The sequence below is a fragment of the Sorex araneus genome, chromosome 1, assembly GCF_027595985.1.
Source record: "Sorex araneus isolate mSorAra2 chromosome 1, mSorAra2.pri, whole genome shotgun sequence".
In the NCBI taxonomy this organism is placed as follows: Eukaryota; Metazoa; Chordata; class Mammalia; order Eulipotyphla; family Soricidae; genus Sorex; species Sorex araneus.
The window spans coordinates 353084499-353107282 of record NC_073302.1 but is presented as its reverse complement, the minus strand read 5'-3'; the positions used below and the strand labels follow the sequence as shown (position 1 = coordinate 353107282).

Below are 22784 nucleotides of genomic sequence, written 5' to 3'. Positions count from 1 at the left end.
AAGTGAGAGAAGGAATTCAGAGTTCTGACCTCCGTTGATGGTCAAGAATCAGGGATGCTGTCTTTGCCAACACATCAAAAATCAGATGGACTGGACACATAATGCGATTCAGAGATGACCGCTGGTCTAGAGCTGTTACCGACTGGATTCCACGGGACATCAAAAGATCACATGGCTACCCACCTACGAGATGGTCAGACTTCTTTGTCAAAACCCAGAATGAACGGTTTGAGGCTCTTCCTGTTCCTGGAGCGAGCAGATACTATTGGGCTACATTAGCATGTGACAGGGATGAATGGAGATGAAACAATTGCCTAAAAGACAATGTGAGGAGAGTACTGTGCTTTCCTGAACAGCCTGGCTGGGGTGGGATGGTCTTGCCATTTCATATTGCTTTATCTTTATTACCGTGGAGACTCTCTTTACATTTGGCTCACCCTGGGGTATATCTCACAAACAGGTTGTACTACCCTAGGGAAGTCAGCAGCTAGAGCCAGAGAGTGGTGTAGTCTTGAAACTGCTCTTATTTTCTAATAAGGAAAGTGGTACTAATGGGAAAATGAAACTACCTCACATGCCATCTACCATATTACACAGGATTGAAAAGCTTTTAATTTTTATAAACTAAGAAGACTCATTCATGCAAATGTGGTCATCTCTCTCCACTAAGCATCTCTTTACCAAGCAATACAAATAATTATATTATTCTCAGTGATTTCTAGTACTTTACATTATACTGTAAGACCCACAGGTAATAGGCCCCAGGTTTCCAAATACTTAATATATTAAAGATACTGGATGTGACTTAGGTCCTTCAAGATAAAGAAGTGGTAGGGAGTTAGGGAAGTTTCATGAGACTGGTTGTAATAGGTGGCACAGATAGCTTTCAATAAAGGCTTACAGAATCAAGGACATCTCACCTCTGACACTGTCTCTCAGGTCCCTGGCATTCATAAGGCTTGGCTGTGAGGTCTCAAGGTAGCAATGGAACAACATAGTATATCTGGCAGAAAATGATTTTATTCTAGCAGATATGAAAAGTTTGTATCTTTCTAGGAGACCCAAGTCCTATGCTGAGTCAGTATAACAGAGAAAATAACAGCGATGTTGAACTTCAGTTTTACTTTGGTGTCTCAATAACAAAGTCTTCAAATATTTTACTTATACTTTCCCCTGCATCAAAGTTGCTAGATGCTCCATGGACAGCATTTTTCAAAATACTTTTTCCATATCGGGCACGAATGGAATTTGGGGACAGTAGTTTTGCTTCTTCTGGGTCTATGGGCCCCATTAATCGTCTCCATTCAGAAACAGCATTCCACTTGCTCAGAATCATAACAAAAGATGTGTTCCTGAAATAACAATGCATTCAGAAAATGGGTTAATTATACTACAAAGACTGTATAAATCCTAGTTTCTTAAATTGTGGGTCACACAAGACCCTATACAGGGTTGTACCATCAAATATGTGGGGTCACATAATTTTGTTTTAAAGTAATTTTATGATTAATTAGCAGAAAATTTTGATTTTTTATCTATCTATCTATCTATCTATCTCACTGTATCACTGTCATCCTATTGTTCATCAATTTGCTTGAGCGGGTGCCAGTACTATCTCCATTCATCCCTGTCACATGCTAGTGTAGCCCAATGGCATATACTCACTCCAGGAACACAAAGAGCATGTTATTGTTACTGTTTTTGGCATATTGAATATGTCACAGGTAGCTTTCAAGGCTCTCTGAGAATATATATATATAGATAGATAGATAGATAGATACATACATACATACATACATACATAGAGCACTGTAGCACTATTGTCCCATTGTTTATCGATTTACTTGAGCGGGGACCAACAATGTTTTCATTGTGAGACATTATTGGTGTTACTGTTTTTAGCATATTAAATACACCACAGGTAGCTTTCCAGGCTCTGCTGTTCGGGCAAGATACTCTCAGTAGCTTGCCGGACTCTCTGAGAGGGATGAAGAATGCCGGGTCGACTGAATGCAAGGCAAGTGCCCTACCAGCTGTGCTATAGCTCCAGCCCGTATATACATATATATAATTTATATATCTAGCATCAAAATTTCTTATGCAAGAAGGGGCTCAAGGGGGGAAATTTTTAAAATCCTGTTATATGTGAAAAAATGTTGCAGAGTCATCTAGAATTTGCTTTGGACTCTGCTTTATCCAGTATGACTTTGCACTTGACATCTTTTTATTACTTCTTCAAATAAGGTTTTATGCATGAAGAGATCTGCAATATAAAAATAGGCATATATGCCAGGCACTGCTTCAAGTACTCAAAATATATCAATTATTTTGCCTTCACAACAAGCCTGTCAGATAGATATTATTAATCTCAACATTGTATAGTTAAGGAAATTATGAAATTATGATTTGGCAAATTAGAGATTTAAAGGCAGAGATTTTGAGTTGGGAGATAGCTCAAAGTGTGTGGCTTCCATTCCTGCCACTGCATGATCCAGGCAACACCAGGACAATCCCCAAGCACTGTTCCAGAAGTAGAGCCTCTGTTCCACAAGGTGTGTCTAAATACCAAGAACAAATTTAAACATAGATAGCATCTATATCTAATATGAATATCTAAAACAGAGGAAGGAAAGAAAAAATGAGGAAAAAAAGAGGGAGGGAAGGAAGGAAGGAAGGAAGGAAGGAAGGAAGGAAGGAAGGAAGGAAGGAAGGAAGGAAGGAAGGAAGGAAGGAAGGGAGGGAGGGAGGGAGGGAGGGAGGGAGGGAGGGAGGGAAGGAGGGAGGGAGGGAAGGAAAGTGGGAGGGAGAGAGGGAGAAATGAAGGAAGGAAGGAAGGAAGGAAGGAAGGAAGGAAGGAAGGAAGGAAGGAAAGAAGGAAGGAAGGAAGGAAGGAAGGAAGGAAGGAAGGAAGGAAGGAAGGAAGGAAGGAAGGAAGGAAGGGAGGGAGGGAGGGAGGGGAGAGATGGGTGAAGAGGAGAGGAATAAATCTGAAATATTAACAAGTTATCTTTTAACAAATAAAATTAGGTAATTTTTAAAGATTTGTACTTTTCAAAGTTCCTATATTAAACACTAAACATTCATAAACACAATTATAATGCAAATAATTGTGTATACATATAAATATTATACACTTACTCAGATAACATTTCCAGCACATCTTTATAAAAGGGCTTTGATTTTATAGAGTAATAAATTTTTTCTGCATACTCTTCAGTTATAACTATTTCCTTTGTTTTGATTATCTCAAATCCATTTTCTTTGATAAGATTTATGATCTCCTCTAAGGGAAAGAAAGAGTAGATGATCTTATAGATTTCCTCCATTTTGCCTCACATTCAAATAGTTTGAAAAAAAGAAAAAATAATTCTTTCATTAATATTTACAAGAATTAATTTTACTTGCATATTGTAGTTTTGGACTGGAGCGATAGCACGGCAGGTAGAGTGTTTGCCTTGCATGCAGCCAACCCAGGTTCAATTCCTCTGTCCATCTTGGAGAGCCCAGCAATCTACTGAGAGTATCCCGCCCACATGGCAGAGCTTGGCAAGCTACCTGTGGCATATTCAATATGCCAAAAACAGTAACAACAAGTCTCACAATGGAGATGTTACGGGTGCAAATCGATGAACAATGGAACGACAGTGCTAACAGTGCTACTGTAGTTTTAAAAGATACAAGGCTGGGATTCTTGTCTTGCAGTCAGCCAACCCCAGTTCAATGCTCCTTGGCTTCCCATATGGTCCCCCAAGCATCACCAAGAGAAATTCCTGAGTGCAGAGCCAGGAGTAACACCTGGGTAGCACTGAGTGTATCCCCAAAACAACAGCAAAAGTTTTTTTTTGTCAAACTAGGTGAAATAAATTAAAGTCAAAGGCATCAAGTGAAGACTCAAATAATTTCTATGTGCAGTCTCTTTTCTGAGATTTACCTTCTCAGAAACCACCTGAAATATCTACTGAACTAGTTAAAAAAGACAAGACAAAACAGAAACAGGCTCCTGGGGGCCAGAGAGATAGTAAATTGGTAAGGCATTTTCTTGCCTAGCATGTGGCTGGGGCTGGACCAATAGCACAGCAGGTAGGGCGTTTGCCTTGCACGCGGACAACCCGCGTTCAATTCCTCCGTCCCTTTCAAAGAGCCCAACAAGCTACCGAGAGTATCCCACCTGCCCGGCAGAGCCTGGCAAGCTACTGTGGTGTATTCGATATGCCAAAAACAGTAACAACAAGTCTCACAATGAGGACGTTACTGGTGTCTGCTCCAGCAAATCAATGAACAATGGGACAACAGTGCCACAATGCAGTGAGTGCTACAGCATGTGGCTGACCCAGGTTTGATCCCTGGCATCCTGTATGGTCCCCTGGGGCCCACCAGAAGCGATTACTGAGCACAGAGCCAGGAGTAACCCCTGAGCTACTCGAGGTGTGTCTCCCAGCCCCCCCCAAACTTATAAAAGTAAAGAAATTATATCATAGTTGTATTCTTGCTAAGAAATTTCTTGTTAGGTCTGGGTTGATGGGGATACTCGACCTGAGATCTCTCTTGAGAATTAGGAGGTTTTTTTCTGAATTAAATCAAACAAGTTTTGTCAAAACATCATCATTACTCTAAATCTGAGGGTTTATTAAGCTAAAAGACTAGGAACTTTCTAGTAAATCAGACTTCTATGTATTCCAGATTAAAAGAGAGGTAAAAATAAAAGCAGAATTTTCCCTAAGGGGCAGGGACTAGGGATACAAAACCTCTTTTTCCAGATATTTCCCGGTCAGAGACCAGAAATCCTTTCTGAGAGACTTAAGAGCTAGTACAAAGGTTAAGGTGCAAGCCTTGCATGCAGGGAAAGGTTTGACCCTCAGAGCCACCATCACCAGGTGCAGCCCCGGAGACCAGAGCAGAGTGAAGTGTGTTCTTGAGGATATGGAGCACCACCCAGGGGATCCGGTGTTCCGGGGACTGCCGCATCCAAGCAGGCTGCACACGTTGGTCCTTGCATTGAACCAATAATTGCCAGCAGGGGCCCCAGATTGCCAGAGTCCCCCACTTTTAAAATGCATTTTGAAAAATTAGTCATTAAGAGTAATGTGCGGGTTTGTGTGATCACAAATTTGAGTGTAAAAGAGACAGGCAGCAGGCAAAGAAAGAGACAGGCAGCAGGCAAAGAGTTAAATCTATTGAGTATAAGATTTAATTTGTGAGATCTTTCAAACTTTTAAAGAAGACCTACCCTAGGGGCTGGAGTGATAGCACAGTGGGTAGGGCGTTTGCCTTGCCCGTGGCCGACCCGGGTTCAAATCCCAGCATCCCATATGGTCCCCTGAGCACCGCCAGGGGTTATTCCTGAGTGCATGAGCCAGGAGTGACCCCTGTGCATTGCTGGGTGTGACCCAAAAAAAAAAAAAGAAGACCTACCATAAAACCTTTGGGGATTACCTTACTAAAATAAAACAACCAGCCCCATCAAAAAATGGTATGAAAAGAACAGAAACTTCTTCAAAGAAGATATATAGATCATCAGAAGGTATGAACATTTCTGTGCATTAGTTATCATCAAAGAAATACAATTGTTTTAAAAAATGAGACATCATCTCATACCAGTGTGACTGGAACGTATCACGAAGAGTGAAAACAACCAGTGTTGAGGATGTAATGGAAAGAGACCCCCCACTTACTGCTAGTGGGAATGTAGATTAGCCTTTTTTGAAAACAATATGGCACTTCTGAATAAAACAACAACTAGGAATTTAGCTTCAATTGACCCAGAATTTTCACTTTTTTGGCATCTACTCCAAGGATCCAAAACTCTATTCAAAAAACACATTTGCACTTCCATGTTTATTCTAGCACTATTTAAATGGCAAAATCTGGAAACAACCGAGGTATCTAAGAACAGATGACTGGAGTAAGAAACCATGGTAGCTATACATTATTGAATACTGTTCTGCTATTAAGAAAGAAGGAAACCATGCAATTTGCTGCTATGTGGTTGGATCTGGAGAGTACCAGCCCAAGTCCGGGTAGTGGGAAGAATGACATACAAAGAATGATCTCTCTCCTATAAAAGAATCTTAGTACAGGAATAACAAATACCGAAGGGCAAAATGAAGAGAGAAGTCATATTTATTAAGAATCTTTCTACAGGGAGAGCCTTTGGACCCTGCTGCGGAGCGAGCATGATGGAAGAGCCCAAGGAAGTGCCCTTGGACCCCAAGCAGCCCACTGAACTAATTCTGGCACGGGATCAGAGAACCCATGACGGGCCGAGACAGTGGAAACCGGGCATCCCCCAATTCTTTTAACCTCTCTCTCTCAACCCCTTCCTCCCGAGCACAGCGCAGGGTCCGCGGCTTTCTGAGCGCAAAATGGAGACGCTGAGCCTCTCTCTAGGTTTCTCCATCTTATGAGCACCATAAAAGGGTAAAAGTTTGTAGTGATGTTATTTCTGGTTGTACTTTCCCTGGACTTTATACAGAAACCCAAAACTGCGCGGCCGCTACTGTGGCCACGCGACCTAATGCCATCTTAGCATCAGCAATATGTAATGGTTCCTTTTTAATGGGTCGGACTTTTGTGGGAGATCCTAACAAGAATAATAAGTCTGTTGCTGAAATATTGAAGGCAATCAAAGTGGTAGCCATCTCTCTAGACTGAACTAAGCTATATCCCCATGCCGGCTGAGAAGAAATTTTCTTCTTTCTCGGGAAGAAACGCGGTGTGGCGTCAACCATAGTGTGATGTCCATTAAGCAAACAGACCTGGTGGCGTGGGAATGGGATATAAGGGGAAAAATTATGTACATGGAACAGTGGGACGCTGGTGGAATCTCGAGCCGGAGCCGATACCAGCACAAGACCTTTGGTTCCAGAAACTGCTTGCAGACACTCTACTAGAATATCAACTAAGCCAGAGCCCCACACCTGCTGATGACGGGAAATAACCATCCTTTTCGGTTTATTTTCCCTTTGTCAGGCAGCGTGGCGATTACTAAACAGGTGTGAACTCGGAGGTGCGGGGCAAGGGGGAAAAAGAAAAGTTATGTAACAAACAGCGGGACTTAATATCTCTATATTCTTAGCAATGGAGACCTATCAAATGCCTCCTGGCAATAGGACTGTCTTTTTCTTTTTTGGGGGAAACCCCAACAACGGTAGTGAGTTGTGTGTTGAAACATGGAATGTAATCGAGATAAAGCGTAAACGAAGTGAAACTTATCACTTACAAGGGTGGGGACTGGGGAGGTGGGAGGGGGCGGCAGGTATACTGGGGGGGGGTTGGTGATGGAAGATGGGCACTGGTGAAGGGAAGGGTGTTTGAGTATTGTATAACTGACATAATCCTGAGAACTATGTAACCCTCCACATGGTGATTAAATAAAATTAAAAAAAAAAGAATCTTTCTACAGGGAGAGAATGGGGGAAAGTTACTATGATAATGGTGAATGAACTGGACCCTCAGGTAGAAGGCATGGTAGAGTGTTGAATTCATGAAACCCCACCATTAACAGTTTTGTAAACATGGTGCTTAAAAAGTACAACTGAGAAGTCTACTTAGGAGGAACAAAATTCTCAGCATTAAAGAATTGTTTGAGTGTCCCTTTTTCCCCACATCCACGCCAGCATTTGTTGCTTTTGTTCTTTTGACTGTGTGCCAGTCTCTGTGGTGTGAGATGATATCTCATTGTTGTTTTCATTTGCATCTCCCTGATGACTAGTGATGTGGAACCTTTTTTCATATGCCTTTTGGCCATTTGTATTTATTTTTTGAGGAAATTTCTGTTCATTTCTTCTCCCCATTTTTTGATGGGGTTGGAGGTTTTTTCTTAGACAATTATACTACTGTCTTGTATATCCTGGATATTAATCCCTTATCAGATGGGTATTGGGTAAATATTCTTTCCCATTCTGTGGACTGATTTGTGGAGTATAGAATAACATCACATGAGGCTGACACCCAAGGACAATAGATACAAGGACCAGGATTATCACATAGCTGGAAGCCTGTTTCATGAGCAGAGGGAGAAGGCAGATGGAATAGAGAAGGGATCACTAAGAAAATGATGGCTGGAGGAATCAGTCGGGATGGGAGATGCGTGCCAAAAGTAGATAATGGAACAAACATGATGACCTCTAAGTGTCTGTGTTGCAAGCCATAATGCCCAAAAGCAGAGAGAGAGTATGGGTAATATTGTCTGCCATGGAGGCAGGGGGAGGGTGGGAAATGGGAGGTATACCGGGGATATTGGTGGTGGGGAATGTGCACTGGTGGAAGGATGGGTGTTTGATCATTGTGTGATTGTTACCCAACATGAAAGCTTGTAACTATCTCACAGTGAGTCAATGAAATTTTTAAAAATAAATAAGTAAATAAATAATTATTTAAAATGGAAAAATAGAAGCTTGTGAGGGAGATATTTTAAGAGGAGGGAATATCTTCTAAAAAAGGCCAATAGCCCATGTCTATTATTTGTGAGGCCCCAGCTCTATTCAGGTATCATATGATCTCCCCACTGAGCCCCACTAGGTGTAGCCCGGATTGCCCCCAAATACTGATGGGCCCAAGCATCACACTTCAGGCCTGCAGCTTATAAGTATTACTAGGAGAGGTCCCTTATCCTTACAATTTCTAGGTGTGGCCCCTATAAAAAATATTGACAAAGGGATGGAGCAATTGTACAGAGGGTGGGTGCTTGCCTTGCAGGCAGCTGGCCTGTGCTTCATCCCTCCACCCCATATGGTTCCCCAACCCCCGCCAGTAGTGATCCCTGAGTATAGAGCCAGGAGTAAGCCCTGAGAACTGCCAGGTGTGGGACCCCATAAAACAAACAAAAAGAATTATTGACAAAACTAAAGATTGAAAATAAATTAAATATCCAGTGTAAAAGCTATAAGAACATAAAACCAAACACTAGAAATAGAAATATAGGCAAAATTGAAAATAATGCATTTTCAGTTCCCCGTCCCTCCCTCCCTCCCTCCCTCCCTCCCTCCCTCTCTCCCTCCCTTCCTTCCATCCTTCTTTCCTTCTCTCCTCCCTCGCTCCCAGTTGTGCTCAGGGCTTACCCCTGACTCTGTGCTCAGAATCATACCGGGGGGCTCTGGAGACCATGTCAGACACGGTGGATTGAAACCAAGTTGCTTGTGTTCAAGTCAAGCACCCTCCCTCCAACTGGTACTATTGGACTGACTTTCCAGCCCCACCCCACACATGTATTTTTAAATAAAATGTTACTCTACTGTATAAAACTTTGTACAAAAAAAGAGAGAGAAGCACATACCAATCTTAGTTTTTAATGTATTAGTGTAAGAAATCCCCAATGAAATATAAAAAATTAATTAAAAACATCAAAACATGCTATAACTATATGAAATTTTTGCAGTAATAGAAGGATGTCCCAGTAATAGAAATATCACTAACAAACATTTAACAATTTTCCTTACTAATAAATCTATGGAAGTCAAAACGTCATCTCTATCAACTTTGTAAGGGAATTTAACATAATTCAGTAACATTTGGATTATAACTGAAACATAGAAAAGGAAGAAGAAAGCAAATTACAATTTATAATAGACAAAAGTTAGCTGTTGAATCTACATAAAAGTATATAAATGCTCATCAAAGTATTTTCTCAACTCTTCTATAGAGTAAAATTAACAAAATTTGGGGAATAATATACACATTTAAAACTGTTTACCTCTTTCTTCAAGTGATACATGAGGTTTAATCACTGCTATAGTATATTCAAGAGGGAAGAAATATTGTATCTCCCGTTCAGCAGCTTCTAATGAAGTACTCCCATACAACTGATTGATAGGCAAACTTTCCATTGCAAATTGATCACATAAACTTTGAAATAAAGAAGTTAAAACTTAAAGCACAATATCACAAAATACAACATAACACAATGTAACATTATTTATATATTACCTACAGTTTACCAAGCAACATTAGTTCACTCCTGATTTAGACAGATTCGTATGAGGCACGGAAGATGTGATTAATTTAAAATTTAAAAAATAGCCACCTGATAATTGACACTTACAGGTAAATAAGAGAGAAGGCATGGATGTTCCCAAACAGTGCTTAAGCACAAATTATAATTTTGTCAACATTTCTTTCTAGTCACACAATGGACAGTTAAGTTTCCTGTACTTTAGTTATCTCAAGTATAAATATGACAATAAAACCTATTTTGGAAGATAATTTGGGAGTATATCAGATGGTATATTTGAAATATATGGCCTGATTAGCCTTTCTAAAATGTAACACCAACAAAACATTTATGGACCCTTCATAAATAAATTTGATGCTGTTACTATATGAAAGGAATCCATAAAAAATAATTTCAGTCTTGACAGAAATGTAGGTTTGGCATAGGTTTCGTTTATTTGATAAATAAACAATATTAAAAATATTAAACAAATATTAAAAATACTAAAATGCCTCCCATTTAAAATGTTTCATACCGCTAACATGAAACTTACCTCCCTGGAAAATATTGTTTGGCTTCATCAACGGAACTTGGTCCCACTATCTCTTTCCAGTACTGTAAACCATTGTTTCTTGACAAAGCAAGGGCTAAAGATGGAGCACTGTTCGAAAAGAAAAAACATTACTGAAATTATGACCCCTTTAGGTGACTAGTTACAGGCAATATGTGTGTGTTTATGTTTACTTATTTTTGCAGCCCTCCCACTCTGTGCTCAGGAGACCTCAGAGGCCATTTCTGGTGGTTCTCAGCCAACCGGGTGGGCAGGTCAGAGCCTGGGCCCAATGATTCAGTGTAACTCGGATCACAAATGTCAGAATAACCCTTTATCAAGATTCAGAAGTTAAACTTCACTTGGAATACTGAATAATGTTCACAAGAGAATGGAAGCAGGTAAAGGAAGTGAAGGGCCATGGACTGCAGGTGTGCTGCCTGGATTACTGCTCTACTCTCTGGCATGTGCATGGGCCCTGCTGGGTGTATTGTTCACTTTTTATTTCACTAAGTTTTCTAATAACTTTCTTCTGTTATTTCATTTTGCTTCTAGGACCAGTAATCTTTATGGTTGTCAAATTCCTTGAAAATCAGAAAGTTTTCTGCTTGAAGTGGCACAACTTGAATTTCTAGATTTGATTCAACTGAGCTCCAGCAACTTTACCTGGGACTTTTCATTACTCTCTGACACACCAGAGGGACTAGCATAGATAGAAATTTGGGCTGTGAATTGAAATGGGTAGGACGGCAAAATAAAGGCTCCTGTACTCTTTTATAGACTACATAGGTTTGTCCATGTGAACAGACTGCAGGGTTAGGAAAATATTTGAATGATTCAGATATATATCATACTTTCTAAACCTGAAATCACTTCACCTGATCATGTTTTCTATAAGGTCTTCAAAATAAGCTTCATGTTCATATTCCTTGCACAGTATCTGTGCTTCATCTTCTGATAAAACTACTTGTCTTTGCATCAATATTTTAAACCCTTCCTCTTGCAGGATATTTAAAACATCATCTATATAAAAATAACATATTGTAAACTGCTAGGCATTTGTTACACATACTTCATAATGTGTTATCATGACAGAATAATGCATTTCATTCTCATATAAAATTTAAAAGTTTTTTATTAAACATGAAGGCAATTAATACTCTTTACATATCAAGTTATGCTATTACTCTCCAGATTTAATAATATAGGAGACATGCACACACAGCCAAGCTACCCCATTTATAAACATATTCTTCAAATATCCTTATGTGCATCCAAAATAACCCCCAAATTATTGCATTTATCTACAAAGGAACAAAAATGAGGCTTACAGCAGACCTTTCCTTGACAACATATCAAAAGTTAGTAGACTATGGACCAAAACCAAAAGTTGAATATGCATATTACATATATAGTATCCTGTAATATAGATACAGTAATACTATGAGACTAAAAAATACTCTCTGACAACATCTGATAGCCTAGTTCTCCCTCCTAGAGAACCTGGCAAACTCCCCGTGGTGTATTCATATGCCAAATACAGTAAGAAAGATGGGTCTCATTCACCTGACCCTGAAGAGCCTCTAATGAGGCACTGTTGGGAAGGACAAGTAAAGAGAGGCTGCTAAAATCTCAGGGCAAGGATGAATTGAGATGTTACTGGGCCTGCTCGAGCAAATCGATGATCAACGGGATGACAGTGACAGTGATATACTCTATATACAAGTATCAGGTTATTCATATAAATATATATATATGTTATCAGGTATCTTTTTAAATATTATAAATACAATGGGGATGTTTTCAGATATGTAGACCCATGAAATAAAATGAGCACATCTTTTTAATTAAGCAGATTATATATATATGTATATACATACATACATACATATATATATATATATATATATAAAACGGGATAACAGTGATACAGGGGCTGGAGTGATAGCACAGCGGTAGGGCATTCACCCTTCACGAGGCCGACCGGTGTTCTATTCCTCCGCCCCTCTCGGAGAGCCCACACGGCAGAGCCTGGCAAGCTACCCGTGTATATTGGATTTGCCAAAAATAGTAATAATAAGTCTCTCAAAGAGAGACGTTACTGGTGCCTGTGCGAACAAATCGATGAGCAACGGGATGACAGTGATATATGCTATATTACTGAGAAATAACTGTGAAGTTATTTGGAAGTGGGGAGTTGCAGCTGGAGATAGAGCACAAGTGAGAGAACATGTAACAGAGAACTCGGCTCTGAGGCCACTGCTCGACAGTGCGGCCCTTTGTGCCTCTGACTCTAGCCCTCCAGTCTTCAGGTACCAGCAGCTGTGGCTCCTGGGGGCCCTGAGCATTTAACATGATGTGAATTTTATCTAAATTAAATAATTCACATTTAATTTTTCAATTCTTCTCTTGTAATTTCTTAAAGTGAATCACTATAATTAAATAACAATAATAGCAATATATAGAGAAAATAATAATGATGAATTGCTGCTTATTTCCAAATGCAAATACCAAATCTAATAGTGCTCAAAAACTAGGACTAGAATTCAATGAGCAAATTCATCACTCAGTAGTATCTCATAAACATTTCTAAATGTTTTTTCTTTTTAACTAGTAACATTTTATTATACTCAGGTACCACTAAGATTTGCATACCGCTTAGGCAATATGTTATAGTAATGGCTATATCCAGAATTCTTCATAGGCAAAAACTAAATATTTTAATTAATCACTTAAAGAGATCAAAAGGTGAAATCTTTGCATCCTGGTTAAGGGAAGATGTGCTTTACTTCGAAAAAAAAAGAAATAACGTCTGTTTCACAGAACAGAAAGTAGCATTTTTAGTTGCAGTCTACGGTGATCAGTGAGGAAGCAGAAAATTCTTTAAGAACTTTTGAGAACCGTAACTATATGACTAGCCATTTGAAATTTGGATTTCACAACTTGGAATTTGTGGTAAGAACAGTGCTGGCAAAAACACAATTAGAGGGGATTCAAGAATAGATGAAAGTTCAGAAGTCAGTTCATTAACAGAAATAATGTCTTTTAAAATTGTTTCAGGAAAGCAGAGGGAAAAAAAGTTTATTTGAAATGGCTTGGGATCCAGTAAAATTTCTCTCTGCTTTTGTTTTTATGTCATTCAGTTGTGTTTATTCCTATATTCAAGCAATTTTTTGTCAGTATAAAAACTGAATAGTGAAATGAACAGACATTTTTCAGAGGAAAACGGGCAGATGGTTGGTAAACACATGAAAAAATGCTCAGCATCACTTATCATCAGAGAAATCCAAATCAAGATGACAATGAGATACCATCTCATACCAGTGAGAATAGTGCATGTTAAAAATACTAGGAACACTGTTGGTGGGGATGTGGTGACAAAGGAACTCTTATCCACTGCTGGTGGGGATGCTGTCTGGTACAACCCCTGTGGAAAGCAGTATGAAGGGTTCTCAGTAAACTTAGAATCGAACTGCTATTTGATCGAGCAACTTCACTTTTGGGCATCCATCCCCAGGACATAAAAACACTCTTTCAAAAGGACATATGGACACCATTATTCATTGCCGCACTCAGTACAATAGCTAAAATATGGAATCAACCTAGGTGTCCAAGGACAGATGAATGGATTATGAAGATGTGGTATGTATACACAATCAAATACTACGCAGCAACAAAGAATGAACAAATGTAATTTGCCACAACCTGGTTGGAATTGAAAGATATCATATTGATTTAAGTAAACCAGAAGAATAAAGAAAAGCACAGGATGATATATCTGTAGAATATAGAATAATGAATACGGAAATGCCTAGATCACCCTTTGACCCTGTGTTTAGAGAGATGGACAGGGAAGTTAAAAATCAAGGAGGTGGGAGAAGAGAATGAGAAGTAACAGTTGTACAAGCATAAGTGCTTCAGTTATACCAGTGACATGAGTGAGAGGTGTAATCCTATGCCCAAAGCATAGGTATAAGAGAACTAAAAACATGAGATCTAAGGGGCAACCACTGAAACTTTGTACTGTACCTGTCAAGTTGATCGCAGGGGGTGAGTGGGGGGTTGGGGTGGGGAAGGATCTCGGAATACTGGTGCAGGGAAGTTGATACTGGCGGAGGGACTGGAGTCAGATTATTTTATGCCTAAAACTTAATCTCAGTCACTTTTAAAATCATGGTTCTTTAATAAATAAAATTTATAAAGAATTTTTAAAAGGTGAATAAACTGAGTGGTGAGGAAAGAATTGATGTGATCAGTCAATGAGGTGCACTAGATGTGTGAAGAGTGAGAGGAGAGGGAGGGCACAGATGTTGAGAAAATTAAAGCAAATATTAATAGTTATGTTTACAATATATCTGGTAACTTAGATGAAAAATGCTAATTCCTCGAAGGACACTGAACACCAAAGCTTGCATGAGAAATAGTGTAAGAATAGTCTATGTTTACTAAAGTAGTTGCATTAATATTTAATACCCTTATTAAAAATAGCCCTGCCAGAAATAATTTCTGAGTTCAGGAGTAAATCCTAAGCATTGCCAGATATAGACCCAGAATCAAACATATAATCACATAAATGAAATCAAGAACTAAGATCAGATGGCTTCAAGAATGAATTCTACAAGTCATTAAAGAATAAATGATTAAAAATACCTAAAATCTTTTCTAGAAATCAGCAGCACAGGGAATATTTCTTATTTATTAATATCAGCATTACTCTAATGCCAAACCAAATAAAAATATTGTAAGAAAAAAACTACTGGCAAGAAGCTATTAAGAGGGGCTGGAGCAATAGCACAGCTGGTAGGATGTTTGCCTTGCACATGGTCAACCCGGGTTTGATTCCCAGCATCCCATATGGTCTCTTGAGCACTGCCAGGAGTAATTCCTGAGTGCATGAGCCAGGAGTAACCCCTGTGCATCGCCAGGTGTTACCCAAAAAGCAAAAAAAAAAAAAAGGACTAGATAGTACAGTGGTAGGGTGCTTGCCTTGAGTATGGCTGACTCTAGTTGATCCAAGACTACCAGGAGCAATCCCTGAGCACAGAGCAAGGAGTGCTCTCTGAGCACCACTGAGAATGACCCCAAAACTAATAATAATATTGATGGAAAATTCTCAACAATAGATTAATCAAATCTACCAGTGTGCAATATGAAAATTACGTACTACAAAAAAGGTAAAGTTTATTCCATATATGCAAGGATGGTTCACATTCAAAATTAATGAATGTGATCTGAAAATGAGAAAGCAATAAAAGAAAAAATGTGAGTTTATCAGTAGATGTGGGAAAACAAGACACAATGAGTTAAACACCATTCATGAGTGTTTTTAAAAGTTCTCAAAAACTTAGAAATAGAGGGATCTTCAACTTGCTAAAGAACATGTACAAAAATGTCAGCAAACATCACTACTTAGTGATGTTTTTTGATCACTGTGATTGGAAATTGAAAAATCTTTGATCTCTGTGATTGGAAATAAAGCAGAAAAATTCCTTCTCACCAGTATTTGACAGTATTTTTAATATCATTTTAAAATTGTTTACATGCATTTTAGAATCTTTCAGAATCCCTCCATTCTAGGGCTTCGTCAAGTTTCAGATACCAAGTCCTTCATTTATGCTTTATTTTTTACCTTTTCTTTCTCGAAAGAGATCTGGTCGAAGCAACACCAGTATCTTTTCTAACTTTATGGTCTTCTTGGCTTTAAAATCAGGGAAGAAAATATCAATAAGCTTATCCACTTTTGTAGGATTTTTTTCAACATCACAAAATGAGGACAGCTGATGTCTTTCCAGATGTTCTTGTAAACTGATTAAATCCAAAATATAACTTGAAATTACTATAAGTCACAAGCTTAATAATCAGTCAGAAAATTACATGTGATATATGTTTACAAAGAACTTGCAACTTAGCAAGACAAAAATTAATTTCTTGTAAAATTGTATCTATATTATCAAGTACGTATTTACTTGCAGTTTTTATTTAATCATTCAAAAGATAAATTTCATGATATCGTTTATGATTGATTTCATGAAAAGATGAAAGAAGATCAATACATATATCAAGTTTTGTTGATATATAAGCTTTCTATGTTTTATTTTAATTTTGACTTATTTTAATTATTATACATATTATTTCATACACAAATTTTCACTTCTTTAAAAATATAAGTAAAGACTATTGGCCTTTTTTGTTTTGTAACATTTCTTTTCAGTCTTTGTTTCTGTGGTTTCATTGTCAATGTTCTCTTGGCAATTATTATTTCTATTCATTCTACATTAGTATTTAAGATTATATTTTCAAATAGCTGAGAGTGGCGCTGAAGTTTTTCATCTCCAATATTTAAATATATTTCAAATATTCTACCTGGAAATGTACATACAGTGATTTTTCCCCCTAGTATATTTCTGGATCTGTGGCTGTATAATTGTTTAGTTTTGTTTTGTAGTTCTGTACTGATTGTAAGACCTTGCAATGGAAGATGCATATGCTTCTTCAGTCCAGGACTTTACAAATATTGTGTGTTGAATTGCAACTTGCCTGCCTGTTTATTCTTTTCTGTAGGGAATTTCTCTTATTATTATTGTGCTCTCAAGTATCTTGCTCAGATTGTTAATGACTGGTTTTATGATTTCTGTCTCAATTCTTTTCTGTACTTTGAACTATTTCTTGCATTTGATTTCTCATAACACTGTCATCCCGTTGCTTATTGATTTGCTTGAGCAGGCACCAGTAACGTCTCCATTGTGAGACTTGTTACTATTTTTGGCATATCGAATACTCCACGGGTAGCTTGTAAGGCTCTGCCATGCGGGCAGGGTACTCTTCGGTAGCTTGCCATGCTCTCCGAGAAGGACAGAGGAATCAAACCCGGGTTGGCTGCGTGCAAGGAAAATGCCTCACTAAATATTATTGGGACATATTGTCCCATATTATTATAATATTGTCTATTATAGATAATATTATACAATTATCTATATTAATTATTTTAAATTTTCATTAAATTTATAGTTGAATCATAAGCTCATAATTCAAATTTCTTTTATATATAGGTAGCACACAATCTCTAGTATTACCATAATAATAATAAGTTCTGGTTTTATTATTATTATTATTATTAAAGAATGCTTTTGTCTCTAGAAGTCCTTTTATGCTTTGTTTTGGTCCATGCCCCATGATACTAAAGACTTTACCACTGATTTTGTACTCAGAGATCATTTCCAGCAGGGCGTGGGGGCTCCATATGTGGTGCTGGGGATAAACCCAGGATCCCATATGCACAACACCCTCTCTGCTGTGCTATCTCCAACCCCAGAAGTTCTTTGTTTTTATTGGACTTTGGGATATTGAATAATCAATCTCAACACTGTATGTAATGCATATTTTCCTGAATTATACTACCCACCAATTCAACACTGTCTTGTCTTATGCCAGTTGCATTGATGAGAATTTCATGGAACATACTTATTAAAAGGCTAAAATATTGTAGAATAAAATCTGTTATCTGGGCCAGAGCATCAGCTTCTCTCTCTCTTTCTTTCTCTCTCTTTTTCTTTCTTTCTTTCTTTCTTTCTTTCTTTCTTTCTTTCTTTCTTTCTTTCTTTCTTTCTTTCTTTCTTTCTTTCTTTCTTTCTTTCTCTCTCTCTCTCTCTCTCTTTGTTCCTTCGTTCCTTCTTTCTTCTTCTTTCTTTCTTTCTTTCTTTCTTTCTTTCTTTCTTTCTTTCTTTCTTTCTTTCTTTCTTTCTTTCTTTCTTTCTTTCTTTCTTTCTTTCTCTCTCTCTCTCTCCTTTGTTCCTTCGTTCCTTCTTTCTCTTTCTTTCTTTCTTTCTTTCTTTCTTCTTTCTTTCTTTCTTTCTTTCTTTCTTTCTTTCTTTCTTTCTTTCTTTCTTTCTTTCTTTCTTTCTCTCTCTCCTTTGTTCCTTCGTTCCTTCTTTCTCTTTCTTTCTTTTCTTCCTTCTTCCTTCCTTCCTTCCTTCCTTCCTTCCTTCCTTCCTTCCTTCCTTCCTTCCTTTCCTTTCTTCTTTCCTTTCTTTCTTTCTTTCTTTTTCTTTCTTTCTTTCTTTCTTTCTTTCTTTCTTTCTTTCTTTCTCTCTATCCTTCCTTCCTCCCTCCCTCCTTTCTTTCTTTCTTTCTTTCTTTCTCTCTCTCCTTTGTTCCTTCGTTCCTTCTTTCTCTTTCTTTCTTCCTTCCTTCCTTCCTTCCTTCCTTCCTTCCTTCCTTCCTTCCTTCCTTCCTTTCTTTCTTTCTTTCTTTCTTTCTTTCTTTTCTTTCTTTCTTTCTTTCTCTCTATCCTTCCTTCCTCCCTCCCTCCTTCTTTCTTTCTTTCTTTCTTCTTTCTTTCTTTCTTTCTTTCTTTCTTTCTTTCTTTCTTTCTTTCTTTCTTTCTTTCTTTCTTTCTTTCTTTCTTTCTTTCTTTCTCTCTCTCCTTTGTTCCTTCGTTCCTTCTTTCTCTTTCTTTCTTCCTTCCTTCCTTCCTTCCTTCTTCCTTCCTTCCTTCCTTCCTTCCTTCCTTCCTTCCTTTCTTTCTTTCTTTCTTTCTTTCTTCTTCTTTCTCTCTCTCCTTCCTTCCTCCCTCCCTCCTTTCTTCCTTTCTTTCTTCTTCTTTCTTTCTTTCTTTCTTTCTTTCTTTCTTTCTTTCTTTCTTTCTTTCCTTTCTTTCTTTCTTCCTTCCTTCCTTCCTTCCTTCCTTCCTTCCTTCCTTCCTTCCTTTCTTTCTTTCTTTCTTTCTTTCTTTCTTTCTTTCCTCTCTCTTTTTTTCTTTCTACAGAATTTTTAAATTTTTTTTTAATTGTGGACTTTGAGCCACACCCTGCTGTGCTCAGTGCTAAGTCCTGGCTCTATGCTGAGGGATCGGTTCTGGTGGGACTTGGGGGGCCATATGGAGTGTCAGGAATAGAAACAGGATTGGCCACATGCAAGGCAAATTCCATACCCACTTCACTATGTTTCCAACCCCCAACTTCTCTTTAAGCTGTAGCTTTGACAATTCTTAAATCAAACTGAATTTTTTGTGTTCAGACATAAAATGCATAAAAGATAATGTACATTTATCATTTTGGATAATAATGATTATAATAATTACAATGTATAAATAATACTCTGGAAATTAGTTATGTACATTTTTAAATATTTTTAAATATTTAACTATTTCATTGTCAGCAATTTAAGCTACTAACCTTTACATTTTACCTAACCAAGGTAGGTGAAAGGATAGAGTAGACTGAATGTCTTTGGAACTCAGACAATTTTCAGAGGAATGTAGGGAGCTGGGAGAGAACACTTAGGTTGGGAGGAATGCTGCAGGTGACAATTTATTTCTAGGGCTCAGGACATGGGGTCGGACTGGGTCAGCTTTAGAACATGGGGTCAGACAGGGGGTCAGCTTCAGAAAAACAAATAAAAAATTCTTCTGTTTGTAAATCTCTTGACATTAATATTAAGGTCAGGCACAGTTTTGATGAATGTACAGTATTATTGATTGATGGAAAAAATTACTTGTGGCTCCAAAATAAAATGTCTTTATATTTTATAATATTTATATATTACATTTTATTACCTACTAGCACACTGCCAATATTTAGTTTTATGGTTTAGAACTACCTGTTCCGCTTGCTTTGTTTTATCTCTGAGTAATTTTGAGTATCTGGAGCAAAATAGTCTTCGGATTCCATATCAGGACTAGGTTCTGGTTCTTTCTCAGGAAACATTTCTCCTTGAGATATAATTAGAATATAACTGATGGTACTTGTCATGAAAGAGATAAAATCTTCAAAGTCAGGCTACAAAATAAAATGAGAAAAGTTGATTTTATAAAACCCACTTCAGTGGATGGACTTAATTTTAAGATGGTGGTTTTTACTAAGTCACCATTTACCACCATCAGGAATAAAAATGGTGTTCTTATGCCTTTTGCCAAAAATGAATCTTTGATAGAATTTTGTTACCCTCAAAGATTGACCCAAAATAGTCTAAAAAATGATACTCGAATATATATTTGAGAATATTCCCAAAGGGCTTCCAGAGATCTCTGGAATCTGCACCCAAAATTTATGATTCAGTATCTCTAAGAGGGGTCCCAGAGTTGGATTTTCTCAGAAGTTTTCAGGGGATGCTGATAAAGTTGATCGAACAGTTTTCATTTTACATGTACAGAAACTGACCAAAGATGGTGGTTTCAGTGGTGTAGTTAGTTTTAAAAACGCATATACCATTAGAACTTTCTCTGACAACAAACTTGTCCAATATTCTTTAACTGCATGTAACCACATGCAGTTATTGAACTTCTCAACTTTTGTTTGTGTCCCGAGACTCTGATTTTTAAAATTGTGTTTAAATTGGGATGGATTTAAATTCAAATTAGCACATCCAATAGTTACCAAAACTGCATCTGCTGACTCCCAAACCAATACAAGTTCTCAATTGACATTTCTGCCTTAATTATATACTTTAGGCAAATAAGAATTTGAAAAGTAGCTTGAGAGAAAGTTCATTAGGTAATGAAAGGATTGAAAATGCCTGGGAAATTACTGTCTTCAACACAGGGAAAACAATCTATTGGAAAGAATTAAGTATTCAATTCTAAAGAACTTACAGAGAAAATCTTAGAAGATAACATAGAGAGGTCTTTACTGCCACAAAACACTATTGAACCCTACCCAGCTGCCACTATTGGTATTAGAGATTTCTTCAAAGCAACTATCTTCAACTTTAAGATGACACAGACCCCGAGAGAAGCTCTTGGAGCTTATTTGGTTAAACTTATTAATTTTACTTTATCAAATAAGAATTTAAAACATAAGAACTAGAGATATTTGAAAGCCATGGAGTTTAAAATATTTTGTTTTGTTTTTACCTGATCATCCATTTTGCTATAGAACTCCCTTACTTGTTCTTCAGTAAGCAATTTCGTAGCATCTGCTTCTATAATAAATCCTGCCCTGGCAATCTTCAAGAAGAGAGTAAGTCAAATTTAGGCTTGTCGTGGAAAATTTGTAAAACAAGTTAAGGACATTTGTTTCTCAGGCTGAACAAGCTACCCCAGACGTCAATCAACTCATGTAAAGATACCAGCACAATTCTAGGTTTAAGCTAGTAATTCTAGTTCTATCCCCAGAACCTTGTATGGTACCACAAGCCCTGCCAGGAGTGACCCAGGAGCACAGAGCCAGGAGTAAGCTCTGAACACTGCCTGGTAAGGTTCAAAGTGCAAAATACAAACAAACAAACAAAAAACACCAAAAAGCAGGGAAAATCATTAAACAAAATTTCTATGGTGGAGAGCTGAAAAGGTAACTCAAGTGGCACATGCCAAGCATGAGTAAGTCTTTGAGCTAACTTTTTATCTCCTCATGAATCCCAGACACTGTCTGTGGTAGCCCTGGCAGTCCCAAGGCTCGAAACTACAGCTCAAGCCTTACATGTCAGAAAGTGACCTGGGCACTTGATGAGGTGGCAACTAAAAAACAGACAAAGGTTGTTATTTTCTGTTTCTTTCAATATAATATTTCTTTTCTGTTGTATTTATTGTATTGCCTTGAATCTGGGGAGAAAAGTAGATATTTATAATTTAAATTTCTGAAGTTATTTACTACATCAAAACAAAAGCAATTAGATAAATGGATGATAAAACCTTGTTATCTTTAAAATATGTATAACTTCATCATTTAGGGCCTGAGTGATAGTACAGTGGTTAGGTCATTTGCCTTGCACACAGCTGACCCGAGTTCAGTCTCCGCATGCCATATGGTCCCCCAAGCACTGCTATTGCTCCAGCCCCTCAAAGGAGTAAACCCTGGATGTGATCCAAAAAGCAATATATATATAATTTATATAATCATCTTTAAAATATATATAAAACTTTGAAAGCCTTCATTATCCTATTAAAACTTATTCAGATAAGCAATAATACAATATTGGTATTTGATTTTAAAAATGTTATAAAGTGTAAACAATATTTGAGGACCGAGGCAAAGCTCTGTTACCTCCTTCCCCCCACAAACACAACAGAATCTGTAAGAAGGGGGATAAGTTTATTGTGACATTAATTAAATCATCTCAAAATTGAAAGTCAGAATACATCCTGTACAATGAGACATGGTTATCTTCTTTATTGTACTTTAACAAAATTTTGTCTCCTTATGTCTGCCGGCACTATCACAAACCCAAAAGTATTGATCAGAAGCCAATTAGCAACAGCCAAGGGTGAGTCGAAATTCAGCCTGCCAACTGTTTTGAAGAATGACCTTTATTGGAACTCACCAACCACATTTTGTGTTAGACCTATAAATGGCTAATGTTGCCTGTGGCGTT

At 37.7% G+C, this 22784-nt stretch overlaps 1 protein-coding gene across 1 annotated transcript in view; it reads right to left on the bottom strand.

Moving 5' to 3' along the window:
- Positions 1–1120: 1120 nt before the first annotated feature.
- Positions 1121–22784, bottom strand: part of NME8 (NME/NM23 family member 8) — a 51868-nt gene continuing 30204 nt past the window's right edge. Inside the window, exons 8-15 of the mRNA XM_004606961.2 lie at positions 21328–21420; positions 20076–20254; positions 16108–16283; positions 11357–11501; positions 10482–10589; positions 9692–9843; positions 3139–3283; positions 1121–1352 (exon numbers count right to left, since the gene is read on the bottom strand). Of these exons, the coding sequence (XP_004607018.2) occupies positions 1121–1352; positions 3139–3283; positions 9692–9843; positions 10482–10589; positions 11357–11501; positions 16108–16283; positions 20076–20254; positions 21328–21420 (1230 nt within the window). The remainder of the gene's footprint in view (positions 1353–3138; positions 3284–9691; positions 9844–10481; positions 10590–11356; positions 11502–16107; positions 16284–20075; positions 20255–21327; positions 21421–22784) is intronic.